At 39.0% G+C, this 15,688-nt stretch overlaps 1 protein-coding gene across 1 annotated transcript; it reads right to left on the bottom strand.

The window, feature by feature from the left end:
* Positions 1-6,614: 6,614 nt before the first annotated feature.
* flad1 (flavin adenine dinucleotide synthetase 1) lies at positions 6,615-14,648 on the bottom strand. The gene is made up of 11 exons (XM_034875071.1): positions 14,463-14,648; positions 13,370-13,452; positions 12,986-13,154; positions 12,067-12,444; positions 10,578-10,691; positions 10,233-10,500; positions 9,719-9,866; positions 9,308-9,406; positions 8,890-9,079; positions 6,953-7,026; positions 6,615-6,861 (listed from the first exon to the last, which is right to left on the bottom strand). The coding sequence occupies exons 2-11, from the start codon at positions 13,375-13,377 to the stop codon at positions 6,726-6,728; spliced, it is 1,584 nt and encodes a 527-aa protein (XP_034730962.1). The 5' UTR covers positions 13,378-13,452; positions 14,463-14,648; the 3' UTR covers positions 6,615-6,725.
* Positions 14,649-15,688: the final 1,040 nt, after the last annotated feature.

Below are 15,688 nucleotides of genomic sequence, written 5' to 3'. Positions count from 1 at the left end.
CTATAGTTATTTATTTTTGCAGAATCACCACCTTTGTGAAGGGGGAGAACATTGGCAGATTTCCAGATGACTGGTACTTGAGTCGTGGCTAAAGGAAGGTTAATTAAATATGTAACTGGATTGGCTATCCGATCTGCAGCTATTTTTAGAAAATATGGTTACAATTTGTCGGGACCTGATTATTTTTTGGGATCTAGATCCTTCAAGGCCTTTCTTACTTCTGGCACAGTGACTGTCTTCAAATGAAACGGTTGAGCTGACAGTAACTGATCAACAAGACATACAGTGGGAGAGCTGGAAATTAGATTATGCAGTGTTTCATAAAGGGATAAAGCAGCAAGGAAATCATTATTGAAACTATTGAGACTTTTGTCTTTGTCAATGATTCTTTAGTCATCAACAAAACTACAATATGGTACTTCTGTGTTTTGCTCCAGTTAATAATTTGATTGTTTTCCAGAACTTAAGAGGGTTATTTCAATTTTTGGATGTTTCAGAAAGAAAATAGGGGGATATGGCATTATGGATTTTTGCAGTACATAAATTACGTAAACGCTGAAATTTCAAACAATCAGACTCAAGCTTTGACTTTCTAACTTGAGCCCAGGCTTGATTTCACTCCAAAAGTTCAGACAAGTCATTGCTAAACCAAACATTATTATATATATATATATATATATATATATATATATATATATATATATATATATATCTCTAGTAGTCTTTACACAGTTGCAGAAACCCTCAAGCGTTAAAGCTGTAGGTAAGGTAACTGTTCATTTGTTAAGTAATTGTGACAGTAAATTATTATTATTGCTAGTTTAAAAGTTTGACTCTAATAACACCCGACAGGTGTTAATCAAAAATGATTTAAAAATATATGTGATTTTCTGATTTTCTGTGGGAAGTACTGGTACTTCCCACAGAAAATCAGAAAATCACATATATTTTTAAATCATTTTTCAAAATGCAAATTATAAATGTCACCAAAAATAATTTGAAGAAAGGAGTCTATAATTGAAATAACACATTTGCATAAACACCTTTATTACTGAAGAAGCCACATCACAACACACCCAGCTTTGGCAAAAAACGTGTTTCTTTTAATGCTACTAAAATTAAGCATATATTTCTATGTAGTGTTTTACTAATGCATTACTTCCTATAAATGTTCTGTTAGAAGCATAAGAAACAACACATCAGTGGTGTAGTCTACGTGATAAGCAGGAATACACCGTGTACCCACTAAGAAAGCTCCAAGATTTCCATGTACCCACTTAAACATGCCCAATGACACGCAACGACTTACTTTCCATAAAATCTTTGATATATTTCAATAAAGGTATTTTCATTTTAAATTGGTGCATAAAAGTGTATCTGAATGCAGGAAATGAAATTGTTGATGCTCAAAACTTCCCTGGTCACCCAGACCCCCTGCCATTATGTCCCGCCCCACCCACCCTCCCCCCAAAAGTTGATTCTTGCCAATAAATACAGTACACTATACTCACTACTACAATACTTTAGATTACACCACTGCAACACATGTTTCCCAATCATGTTTCATGTGTTATTGTATTAATCTTATGTGTGAAATGTTGGGTTGCAGCTAACACCTCTGAGGATTATTATTGAATAATTATGAAGCCTTGATGAATCTGTGTGCTATTTAAATTCCAGGTCATGAATACTAGACGGAGCTTTTACCATACTTCCTCTTTGGATGTAAGCAGAATTTGTTTGTTCTAAATCAAATCTAAACAAGCCGTATCTGCTTGGCTGTAGCTACATGTGTCAGGTAGCCCATAACTATTATTATTTCTGCTGCTGTGTGCTCACAAAGAAGGCACTTCCAGTGTATCACGCCAACTGTAATGAATGCGGATGAACCAGAATGGAGGTGAAAACACACATTAGCTGTTTTGACGTTCATCTTGCTTGTCAATAGCTATGTCAACAAACATGCAAAAGTTTTAGTGAATGTGTTCTCCTTTAAATCCATTTATTTCACATGTTGTGTCCTTTCTTGTGCATACACAGAAATCCAAGGATGTGCTGAAAAACGTTGCAAATACTAACTTTTAATAATAAAAAAGGTGAACAAGATGTCACATGAAAGAGGTAAACATACATAACAATAATGTAATGCCTGATTTTGGATATTTTACATTGGCCCCAGAAAAGTCAGCTTCTGGATGCAGCCCTAATCTTCAAAAACAGGAATCAGTTCACATTGGCTGGGCCTTTCTAGTGTTAATCATCTCTCATCTTTCTTACACCTTGCACCATGTTTCAGTCATGGTTGTGGAGTGCAAATGAGCTCCAGTTGAGTTGAGCTTAGCAGATTTCTTCTCATCCGTTTTCAGTGTGCTGGTTGAAGCTTCACAGACCTCCTTCCTCCTTCCTTCCTTTCTTTCTCCCTTACTTTCATCCACTTTTAATGTGTGACACTTTGATACTGAACATCCTATTTCCCGTGTTCTGGTCTGTTGGCTTTACATGCAGATGGGTTGGTAATTTGCATAGACTCAAAGGTCTCCTTTCTCTCCTGATGCTTTCTGACAACGGAGTGTCTATTCATCCTCTGTGTTAAGCATCCCTCCTAGGACATCGCCTCAATTGCTGTCTCATGCTGCTCCAAGTCTTGTTTAACACCGTAAGAAATTGGAATTGGATTAGAACCATATTCCTTTAGAAAAAAGCATAGCAGTCATCAAGGCAGGCTTGCATCTGAGGGTCTGAAATGGCTGGTTCACTCTGATTTCATAGCTTGTCTCTTGTTTTTGTACAAAGTCACACCGCGTCAAGCAGAGTCCATATCACAGACACTGCTAACTCTGTAGATTATGTTACAGTGGTGTCAGACTGGGAGGGAAAAGGAGAATATACATATTATACACGGCCCTTGTGTGAGGATGGCCCACAAAGACACTAGAATGAACCGCCGTGGATGTGGTGAGGGGCCCATAAAGAGAATGCTTTTGTACAGGCTCCAGAATTTTGTACCATGCCCCTGTCTGTTATTGTCCTACCTAGGAGATTTGGAGAAACACACTAGGGTGTTTCAACAGAGTAACAATTAATGATGGTCCTAATGATGAGGAGGTAACTCTGATCACCCCAGTTCCTCTAATCCTCACATGACCTTAAGCAGCTGATCTGATCATACTGCCACCAATCCACCAAAAATATGTCATTTGAGAACCAATAGAGTTTGAATATGCACAGGTGGGAAAAGAAACAGCCATCTGTTTTTATTTCTGCTTGTTCCATTTCATGATGACACAAACGGTGCTTCATCTAAGTGTTTTGTTTGCAGTTTTGTAGATTTCAAACAGACCCTTTTTTAAAAGCAGAGGTGAAATTGAAACTAAAAAGTAAATAAAAAGACATTCATAAATATGCAGTTGAGGGCCACACTTAGACAAAGTATTTTGGTCCAGAATACTTTTAGGCAACTCAATACCCATATCCTCCGTCTTTGTCACCAAAGACGGAGTTTTTTAAATTATTTTTGATTCTGTCTTCCTGGTCAAAATCAAAACATTGTTTTGAAATTCACAAGGACTGAACTAGAATCCAGAGTTATAAGGCAGTGAGGAAGGAAGTGGTGTGATGACTACAGTAGATAGTGGGTGTACAGCAGTGAAGCCAAAACAGACATGAAGGACGAAACAGGCAAGTGAGAGTGATGGAGTGACAACTGAAAGAAGATGAAGATTGAACTGTGGAAGGCAATGGAACAGAAGGACAAACGTTAGCAACTTTAGAGAGATATCACACTGTCAAAATAAATATACCATCTGTAGTATCCCTGCAGAGGTGGAAGATCTTTACTGCATGTTACTGCAGTACTTGGTTTAGGTGCACTGTTAACCAAGAATTAGTTGTAATTAAACTTTTTTGGGGTCACTAGGCTACTCATTCTTTTCTGTTTTGATAAAAACCATAAATGTATTATAATATAATAATCACTTTAAGTATGCAGTGCACAGATCATGTTAGGCAGAGACAACCAAGGACTATGGAAGTTTCTGTATGGAAGGGGCTTCGTGTGAACTGTTCTGCTCAAGTTTTAATTTAAATTGTATATACATATATGTATATTGCATTTTATATATATGTAATTTAAATTAAAATAAAATGAATGCATTTTATGTTATCTGGATTTTTGTTTTTCTATGGTTGATTTAGTGTTCATGTGTCGCTACATTTATTGTTGCACCATGACAAGACCCGGGTGGGGACTGATGGGGAGAGGGCAACAAAACTATGTGTGGCGTGACCTATGTTTTTCATCTTGGAATGTGGTATCTGAGTTCTTCTGTTAACACATCCATGCATACACAATGTCGTTAAATGTAAATAGTTAACAATTCTGTTTTCTTAGAAGCGTGATATTTATGGTCAGCGTTTAGAACAAATGTGTTGAGTACATCAATCTTAAAACCATGCTGCCATAAAGGAAAAAGAACAATATTATTAGAAACCAGTTATTCAGTGTATTGCCTAATGTTATATATTTTGTATGTTTCTCATTCACATTTTTAACTAAGCCTTGCCTCAACACGACACCAGAAAAAAAATAATGTTTTGTGTGTTTACTAATGATTTTTAGTAATGACTACTACTGTAAACTTGATTTCTCTATTGCATCAACTTACCGCTCTGTGTTAACACAACTTGACCTGTTAAGTTTCACTTTGTGTAAAAACTTAAACGGTTTAAGGCAACCTGTTTCAAATTTCTAGTAAAGTCAACTATCGGGAAAACAGTGTGGAGCTGGTTTCAACTGCTAAATATTGATCATATCTGGCCCTCTCGAAACTATCGCAAGATAAATCTGGGGGGTCTTGGTGTAATAAAAAGTACTAAGTTCCGTTACACTAAATCTTTTTTTCCTTTTTTGGATTTGCATCTTATCTTATCTTATCTTTGTAATGAAATATTGGATAATTCTACTTCTTTGGACGTTGAACAGTTAATTAAATTAAACGACATGATAGCTTTAGTTGGGAAATTGCTTTTTGAGTGAACCTACAAATATCTCAAAGATCTGAAATGTGACAAGGGACCCAAAGCACAGTTAGGGGACACAAGTCAGAAAGTTGAAACAATTAGTTTATTCTGCGTGTTTGTATTGTGTTTTATATAAGATACAATCTCAAACTAAAAATAACTTATAATTTTGGTGGACTAAACAGTAGGCTACAACATCCCTCTCTTAAATGAAGTGAGGAAGTAAAAATAAAACTAGAAATATTCAAATATCAAGTACCTCAAAATTGTACTTGTACAGTATTTGAGTGGATAAGTACTTTCCTCAACTAAGCAAATTAACTATAGGCCTATACTCCGAGGAAAACTATGAGACCACTATAAAAGCAATGCATTATAAACAAAGTCACATTGTAAGTGGATATAACAATAAAAAAATGCATTGCAGAAATATTACAGACACTAGAGGATATTGAGAAACGAACAATATGACTTCATTGTATTCATTTATCAATATTCAAAAATCTGATTGTTCCTTTATACACTCTGCAAGTAGGACAAAGTTCTAGTCACACACGGGGGGGCCACCTCACACACACATTGTCTAGGAGTCTAGGAGTATAATTTTCTTCCACAAAATTCCATCCTTCCAGACAGTGTCCCGGTGTTTTTACCAGCATCACAGTTCTTTCTTTTGTTTTTAAAGATTATTTGAACCCAGGCCGCTGCAGGACTCAGCCTAGGGGGGACTCTCCTACTGGGTGAGCTGGAAGCCGCCCCAGACATCACATTCCTGCTGTGATTATCAAGCCTCTGCTCATTGTCTTTTTTGTCACAGTTATTATTAATAAAATCAAGCATGCCGTGAAGCCCAGGCAGATAAGTTAGGGGTATGGCGGAGGGGGCGGCATGGCGGTGGTAATTGCTGGTGTAACAGTGTGTGCTTCCCCGCGGTGGCCTCGTAAGCGACCCGCTTTATTAGATCGGCCGGTATCGATCCTCGCTGCGCCGCGTTGAATAATCTCCAGGCGGGGAGAGGGAGAGAGAGCGGATCGATGAGCCTGGATTCAATCATGTCTGGAAACAGAGAAGGTAATTTATTGTAATCACGTGTGCTAAATGCAAAAAAAGTGAGAACAACGCGCCCGTGAGGTGCTGAAAGAGAACTGCACCATCAAGGTGGGTGTTTTCAGTTAAATAAGCTGCAGTCTGCAAATATGGATATTCAGTGAGACACAGATGAGTCAATATGAGGCGGTTGGTTGACCTTCAGTAGTCTCTTCATGCTGCTGCACACCGCAAAACCTCATTTTCTCACGTTGACAGAAAACCATTTCACATTATTTACTATTACATTTTGATAGAAGCTGTCTTCCTTGTTCTTATTGGATTTAGACATAACACAAATGGATTCATGAATAAGAAACATACAAGAGCAATATTGAAAGCCCACTACGCTGCAGTCGGTATGAGAGAATCTTAAAATAGTAACATGACAATGGAAAAGGATGACACAGATTGATGTTTTATTCAACAGCACAGAGAGCATTTACTTCAGCCTGAAACACACACATACACGCACTTATTCTGCCGATATTCCACAAACGTGTTTTTTATTTTTTAAAGGTCTGTTTTGGTTTGAGTTGTATAGGTGTGTAGGGGTTGACCCGAGATCTGACATCCAGGCTCCATCAGCAACAGGTCACACGGTGAGAAGGGACACTACATTAAGCACGGGAGTTTCGCTCCTCTTCTTCGTTCTCCAGGAGGTAGGCCGGCTTGTATCGTGTCACCCCCCTCTCGTCCACCATCTGGAGGGAAGTGTTCCGACAGGTGTTGTCCATACTGCCCAGTGAAGTGTATCTGCGGGTCGACAGAGACGTGTAGCACTTCAGCTCTGATGTTGTGAATAATGGATGATACAGAAAGTGTTCAAGATTGAATATATTCTTACCCTTTATCATAGAGAATACAGTAGGGCACATGTAACGTCCTCAAGAATGACCAGATGTCATGATACGTCCAGTCCTGTGGAGTGTTGGATAATATTCCATTTCATTAGTTTGTGATCATTTCATGATTAGCTCAACCACTCATCCTCTGTGGATCCTTTTGAGATGCACTCATGTGATGAAGGGTTAAATAAATGAGGATTTGCCTCTTTTTAAAAAAACAAAATACATTAGCAAATCTAAAATACAGCAAAAAATATATGTCTCAGTAAGCCTGAGCAGCTGGAAAGAGCAGAAACATCAGAGGTAGGTGGCTACAAAAGATGGACTCTAGGATAAAAACATCAGAAAAACCTGCATAATACATTTCAACCAGCTCAACAGACCAGCAATAACTTATATTAAGTGAAGTTTTGGATGTTAAATATTTTTGTCACCGAGGTGTAGACTTACTGACAGTTGCAGCTGATTCAAAACGCTGCTGCTCAAGTCCTTACTAACACCAAGAAAGTGGATTACATCCCTCCAGTTCTGAAGTCTTTACATTGGCTTCCTGTGCCTCAAAGAATTGATTTTCCAAATAGTTCTGCTAGTTTATAAATCACTAAACGGTTTAAGCAGCATTCAGTTTCTATGCTCCACATATCTGGAACATACATCCGGAAAACTGCAGGTCAGAGACTACTCTCAGCTCTTCTAAATCAAGGGTGAAGACCTCTCTTTTTGACATAGCCTTTTTTTAATTCATCATACTGCATTGTGATTTTTAATTTTGTATTAATTCTTTTAATTTTGTATTAATTTCTAACTGTGTTTTAATGTTATATGTTGAAAGGTGCTACATAAATAAAACTGCCTTTCCTCACTGGATAGCATTATATTGAACAGGTGTACCTTGTTTTTGTGTGTGTGTGAGGGGGGCAAAATCTTCTTATCATCATTTAAAGCCTCACAAATGCAGTATCACTGCAGGGCTGTTCAATTGCATTACACTGTGCAGGTGCTGTGATATTTTGTTCACACCCTGTAGATCTGCACCCTGAAACTTCAGTCAAGATGACAAATAGCATTAAGTGTAACAGCAGGAAATAGCCCGGCTGGACTAGTGAAAACTGATTTGTATTACCAGTCAAAAAGCAGTTTTTCCTGCAGCACTATGTACAGTGTAACTTAAAAAATGTTGGGACACTAAAGGACTGCTTGACTTTTGTTTTTAAAAATAAAAATACGTTTTTAAGATAGATTAATAACCGTTACTTAAAAAGGTACAGTTCACCCTAAAATTAAAAGTAAATAATATCCCTCGTACCTGTAGTGTTATTTATCAATTAGAAGTTATGAGTTGCCCAGTGTTGGAGATATCAGCCATTGAGATGACTGCCTTCTCTTGAATGTAATGGAACTAGATGGCACTCAGCTTGTGGTGCTCAAAGAACAATTTTCTTTCTACCAAACTACACCCGACCATATCACCGCACAGGATGAAGCATCCTCACGGACAAGAGGCTCGTCCTCATTGGCTGAGCTGTGACTGTAGCGTTAGGAAGCCATTAACGTTTACATCTCGCTCGGTCACTTTTGTCCGTAGGTACGCTTCCTTCCGTGTGGTGATACTGTTGGTGGGCCAAGTTAGGTAGAAAGTAACCTGGTCATGATTTCTGGAAAGTTATTTACTGGTTTTTTGTTGGCACTACAAGCTGAGTGCCATCTAGTTCCATAATATTCAAGAGAAGGCAGACTTCTCTAACGACCAATATCTCCAACAATGGGCAACTCACACTAAAACATCTAAATTGATATATAACAATAGAGGTAAGAGGTGTTAGTGGATGATCCTAGACCCTCTTACATATATTACCTCTTACATTGTAACACCATACAATGAGACAGAAAAATGAGACGGTATATATGTAATTTGTCCTTTGTGTGTGCATCTCACTAGCAACGCGTTGACTCTCATGTAGTCTGGCCAGCCGGGGTCAGTGGGACACATGGCTGCGAGAGTGTGTGAGTAGGGGTCACTCCTCCTGGTGCCCATCAGGACAGCTTTCAGCTCCGGTCTCCTCTCCTGCACCTCGCTCAGCGCCTGCCGTATACTGCCCTCCACAGAGAATATCTCCAAATCATATCTATGGGAGACAGATCGCCGAATAATGAGTTGCTGAACTGTAACATAGAGGATTCGAACACTTTTTGTGATAAGAGAACCTTAATACACAACTATTTGGATTGGCAATAGCTGTTATCCTGTTGAGTAGAATATATTTTTAAAAAAAAGCATAAATCTGCACACAAAAAAACAACAACAATCAGCTGTGTTGATTAGCAGTATGCGATAGGATAGACTGCTGGCTCACCTTTTTATCGTGTCTTGAAGGAATCTCTCCATTTCTGGAAATGGGGAGACAATTCGGATATACAGGGCTTTCACCTTGTCTTTCCCATCTGGATATCGCCTAAGAGATGCAGGCGGAGGAAAAACAAGAGAAGATAAATGAAAACTACACAGAAAAAGATTAGATGTTTACCCTTGTCCCTATCTGTCCGACACAGGTCAATAAAAGTCCAATAGCAGTAGTCGTGTCCCAGACCTTCCTCTGTCAAGTTATTGCTAAACTCCTTTTCTTCTTCACCTACTTCTTACAGTGATATGTAGTATAATTATGTTTTTTAATTTGACTCCCCCCAGGTCATTGGTTTTTCCTGGTTGAATCATCCCTTCCCCTTAATGTTCTGATAGTCTCACCGGTCCTCTCCCCTCCTGTTACCGTTTCAGTGCTGCATAGTAGAGATGGAGCAGCGCTGTGCAGTCTTTGCCTCCATTGAAGCCGATGCAGACTTCCTCTGTCGAATACTGATCCAGTGCCGCCTCTATCGTTTTCAACGCAGACATAACTTTCTCACCCAACGCTGTGCCTAGGGGAACAAAATCCACAGCGAGAGGACGTTTCTCAGTAAAGGCAGTCACATTTTGTTAGTTAGAATATAAATGATCCCTAATTTATTATGTCAAATGCAGTTTTTAAATATATGCTTTTCCTTGTCTTACTTATCTTATTGATGCATGAGTATATATCTGTTCAGTCTCATGCCAGTTATATTCTTTTTTATAATTCACTATGGTTTTACAGCGATAATTACTTTAATGATTCTCTATTGGTCCCAATGCTCGTGTAAAGTATACAAGTTCTTTGCAATATTCACTTTATATTAAGTTAACTTAATAATTAATTAACTTAACTATCACCTTCCACCACCCTCTGCCCTCTTTTTCCCCCTCACCGCTGTTGGCCAAAGCGTACACCTCAGAAGTGGCGATGGACACCGGGTCAGTGACTAAGGGCACCACGCTTCCCTTGGGCAGCTGGTCCAGCAGCAGTGCCCAGGCTTTGTTCACCTCCTCCTGGCTATCTGAGTCCAGGACCAGCCTGACTCTGTGATAGTTGCTCAACCAGTCAGGGTAGGAGCCAAGAGCCACCTTCCGGCCCCAATCAGCCTGCAGTTTGGTCAGCACAGGGGCGATCTCTGCTTCGTCTGCATCCACAAACACCTAACGCAAAGATCTTTGGTTATGAAATCGCAGCTTTCACGTGGTTTTGTAAATGATAGGTATGGTCATGGTGTTACCTCACGGGTGTGAAAAGTGGTTCCTGAACCGGCAAAGAGGTGCTCCAACCCATTGAAGGCCCTCTCCATCAGAGACGGGATCCCAGGAAAGATATACACGTTATGCACACTGACCTGGGAGAAGAAGGTGGACACATCATATATGGAAAGAATATATCGGCCAAACAGTCTGTGTTTCATCAAATCAACAGGTTCATTGATTCTGTGGTTATTTCCTCAGGTATATCAGGTACATCGACCATCACTTCTAATGACATGTATTTTAAAAAGGTAGTTAACATCTTGAATCTAATCGTGGTACCTTTTTTGTTAATACACAGTTTTAAAGTCTGCCAAACAGTCTAGCTTCTATGTAATGCCTGTAAACTTACATTCAGATTAAATATGAATGTGCCAATTTATTATCTTTAAGTGAGCTGCTAAAAAGACAAAGTTGTCAGTTGTTTTCGGTCTGACCTAGTTTCAGTTTGTCGTGGAAGGCATTGCCTCTAGTGAATCATACATTGTGTTATGTTTCAATCAATGTAATCTTTAGTATAGCTTAAAGTATGAATTAATGTAGTTAATGCAAACATTTGTGTCATAACTTCATTTCATCATTGGCACTAACTACTCATTTTACTTCCAGTGAAGTACAGTACATGTTTGTGTTTTGTGCATGTTTAAATTAAACTGTTGAGTGTAAATAGAATTTTAAAGTTATTTCAGATGTTAACCATACACACTATAGTCTTCATTCAGAAAAAAACATGTAATGTTTGAATTTCAGCTAACTGCTTGCAGGCATGTATTCCTTAAACTGTATTTATTTGTAAATTAGTCTGTATAATGTTGCCCTTTGTGAGAAGCCCCTTTTTACTCCTGCTAAGCAGCTGATGTTGCAATCTGTCTTTCTAAATAACCCCAGATCAGGATGGAACAGGCGGAACATTCTTCCAGCATCTTCTTGAAAGTTGTGTCAGCTAAACAAATGTTTGCCCCCCCCAAAAAAAGTCTACTAAGAACGATAATACACAGAACAGCGGATATTTGGGCCAACAATTTTAACAAAAAATGGCAGGCAGTCAGTCAGCAGGTGGAGGGTAATGATCCATTGTATCCAACATAGTCTTGCATTGCCAGTCCACACAACAACAACAACAATTGTCTCGAGCGGTGCTAAGGCTCAGACACAATCCCGTTACCTCTGCAAAATAGCCTCGGGAAGAAACTTGTTTTGGTGGAACACGTACAACAGAAAATTCAGATTCAACAGATAGTCTAGCTAGCTGTCTGGATTTACCCTGCAGAGATCTGAGGAGCAGTTAACCATAGTCCTCATGAATCGACCAGACTTTAAAATGCCAACACAAAGGAAGCGGAAAGTTACGGACATCCGTCCAAAATGAGAGGGGCATCCGGCGGAATTTCAGTGGAAATTTCCAATATAAAGTATATTCAACGTGATGAAAAACCTAACCTTATCTCCCAACATCCAGCCCTCACTCACCAGTGGGTAGCGCAACAGTTGTCCAGTCTGAGGGTCAGTTCCATAGTTGAGTTTGGCTGAGCGAGGCACCATGGCCAGCTTCATAGTAGCACGGTTTTTATCCAACACCCCAAAAAATTCCTCAACCAGTCGGGTGAGCTCAGGGTGGGGATATAACTCCTCTTGGAAAGCCATGGCAACGCTCTCAAATGTGACGTCATCATGGGTAGGGCCTATGCCCCCTGCGGTGATGAGGTGTGTAAACTGAGGGGAAAGGAGGGCCACCTCTTTGGCAATGACCTCCTGTACATCCGGTATGACTGTAATGCGCTGCACAGACACTCCAAGCTTTCTTAGTGCTCGTGTCAGAAAGGCACTGTTTGTGTCCAGTGTATGACCCTGGGAGACAAAAAAACGAGAAGAGACACTTAATTAGTTTCAATCCAGTGTTTTTCATCCTCGCTTGAACATTACGTTCAAAGACTTAACAATGACTCCAAGGTCTTGCTTGAGGGAATTCAATGACTCGCAGTGAGCATGTTTTGAGGCGGACACATGACATTGGACAAAATCAAAGCCTTCATGTTTAAATCATGATCATGTCAACTTTTCAAGTCAAGAACTAGTGGAGATCTTGTCATTTTAAAACTAAGCACTGCTGCCACATAAATTAACCATCACAGAGTTGTCCTTGGGTTTGACAGAGTGATTCCTGGACTGCGTAGGGGTCCAAAGAGCAGAGGCTTACTGTTGCATTAGGGTGTCATGTTAGAAATGTATATATCAATAAAATTATACTTTCAAGTGCACGGATTTGATAGAAAAAAGTGAGGGCTTGTTTAGGTGTCCTCAAATTCACAAACTTACAAGGATTCTCAGTGGGATACTGCCAATCACACAAATACAGCAATCACATACGTATTTAGCAACACTTAATCACCTTGAGTATCTCATCTCCAATGATGACAATGGCTGCAGTGGGAGCATCCCCGTTGGCTGCCAACGACGGACTGGAGCCCTGGAGGTTTGTAGACATGGTTGCTTTGGAGAGCTGAGCCGCCAGTCTCCTCACTCGCACCAATGTTCTACTCAGTTTGGGAAAAGCAAAGCTAAAAGACAAAGTAATAAATGCTCTTAAACACTGTTCATCAAGCATTTGCATGTCTATTTTGCTCTATGAACAAAGCCACAGGTCTCCCTGGGCAAAAGCAAATCTCTCTTGATCATGCAGTAAAATGCAATGTATCTTAAATTTAATTTAAATGTATATACATTTCGTGATGACCCATTATGCTATGAGTAAATTTCGAATTTTCAATCTTACGTCAACATGAAGAATCCCCATGGAGTCAAAATTTTTCTTTACAGTTCAGGTCATCTTCTTCTTCATAACCTCCTAGTAATCTCCTAGCAGGGAGTATCCAGGAACAGACATACAAAGGAGCACGTTAGAGAAAGAAGGACAAGAAAGGGTAAAGTGTGCACAATTTGTGCATTTCAGCAGCACAGACAGTGTATCAGCTAACAATGAGTTCCAATCAGGGATTTCTTGACATAATGTCAACAGGTTGACTAAATGAGTAAGATATTGCACTTGGCTTATTAAAAATAATGTATCTCTGGGGGAAAATTTACTAATTCTCTGGAATGAGTCTGTTGACTGTACTTTCAATAGTATGTAGTTGGACCATAGTGGCCACATTCGCATCAATGACACTGATACACCTTCATACTGCATAACCAAGCTATACACAAGTTTAGTATGTCGACTACAAGTTATCTAAAGCACATGTGAAGGATTGACAAACAATGCTAAAACATGCCAATAGGAGTGAAGATAAATTCGCTGACGTAGAAATTCATTGAAGACTTCAAGATTTGCAAGGAACTGAGAGGAGGCACATCATAGGACAGCTGCCAGCTGTCAAACGTTAACGTACAGACAGTCTCGGTGCGGGACGTTCAACTATATCCCACACCGGTGGTTTTAACTATCTCTATGTATGTTAACGTGTAGCCTTTACTTTGTTTGTATTCTAGGGATGTGAGTCATAGGACGACTAGGAGATGCTTGTATCTTCACTTGACTGCACTGCGTTAACACTAGTCAAGTTACCCGACGAAATATGAACTGAACTTTTGAATTCATAATAACGTAAATCAAAGAGTCAGGTACTTAATTGACACATCTTATCTAAGGTTAACTATACATGTAGCAAGTCTTCTTGCTAGGCTACTTGACCCAGAGTTGGAGAGGGACTAGCAACAAGCAAGCACTAGCATTCAAGTACACATTTATAGGAGCTTATGTTCTGTATAAACTGCCAATTTCTCTCCACTACCAAATACTTTGAAAAATACAATATATTGTTTCTATAATTTGGTAACCAAACTCATTAAAATCCGAAGAAACTTACTCCTTAGGCGCATATGACCTGTTTACGTATCCAACCGTTTGTGGCTATGATAATAAAAACGTAAGTTGATAGCTGTCCAATCACAAATAAGAAACGGTTTCCAGAGAGGTCCGACAGCCAATCAGGTTTTCGGAGGTCTGTCTTATTTGGTCAGCCTTTTTTATGTACCCGGAAGTAACTGAAAGATGTTAATGCTAACGTAGAATACGATAAGTATGCAATCAGCAACACGAACGTCAGCGATAACTCGTCTATTTGCGAGTTGACACCTTGCACCATCTCCACTCAGCTAAGTACTAGGAGAACGATAGCATGATGCTAATAGCTGACTTCTTCAACTTCTTCTCTTATACCCAAATCAAAAGAGACTGTAACACGTCTGCCTCTGCTGGCTGGAGGAGCCAACAACCGATGACTGACAGCTTTCTTGTCTCTAGGTGGCGAATGATTGCAAGTCTGGAACATATAGACCGTTAAAGAAACCGCGAGTCTGGCTCCGCATATAAATACCTAATGGAAAGTGAATTGCTTATTTTTCACACTAGGCTACTTTCCTTGAGAATATATTGATACATTATATGCAAAGAATAAAAAAAAAGAGTACACTGAAGTTCTGAGGGTGGCAACCATTATGCCAAAAAAAAGTCCTTGTGCATTCATGCTTTCTCGCCCAGATATTACCAAATTACCTTAGTCCATTGAAGCATTTATATAATATTTAGCTGTTGTAATATAGCCTAATATTTCCATGGTGTTTAGCCTTATCATTATTATTTTAGGCTGCCATTTTTTATGTTTTGCAGATGGGTCTGCAAATAAATGTAAGCAAATTTCTGTCTGGAAACTTTAAACAAAAAAAAGTTAGGAAAGTTAAAACGATATGATGAAACATCAAAATAAGCAAATAATGAGTCAGATTTAAGATACATTTATTGCATAAGTGAAAATTATGTGTATTTTTTATAATTTTGACTAACTATGGGTGTTTTTATTTTGCTATTATTAAATTAGGCTATATTATGTTATTGTTGTTATATAGCCTATTAGTTATTTGGGGTTAACTCAAATGCCTTGCTCAAGGACATGTTTACCTGTTGGTGTTTTTATTGTTTTTATGCACAGAGTCACTTTACAAATATATGGAGCTTATATGAAAATCAGTGCAGACAGCGACAGGCATCAAAACTGCTGATGGAAATGAGGAGACAGGAACTAACTGTTACAAG

The sequence above is a fragment of the Etheostoma cragini genome, chromosome 6 (genome assembly GCF_013103735.1).
Source record: "Etheostoma cragini isolate CJK2018 chromosome 6, CSU_Ecrag_1.0, whole genome shotgun sequence".
Classification (NCBI taxonomy): Eukaryota; Metazoa; Chordata; class Actinopteri; order Perciformes; family Percidae; genus Etheostoma; species Etheostoma cragini.
Note: the sequence above shows the minus strand (reverse complement) of the source record. Positions and strands in the feature narration are given on the sequence as shown.

What these genes read in the sequence shown, in the direction of transcription:
- flad1 (XM_034875071.1), bottom strand. An exon ending in GTACGCTTTGGCCAACAGCG is followed by an intron (nt 9,867 to 10,232) that starts GTGAGGGGGAAA and finishes TTGTTCCCCTAG; the next exon opens with GCACAGCGTTGGGTGAGAAA. An exon ending in TGTATTCTCTATGATAAAGG is followed by an intron (nt 6,862 to 6,952) that starts GTAAGAATATAT and finishes GTCGACCCGCAG; the next exon opens with ATACACTTCACTGGGCAGTA.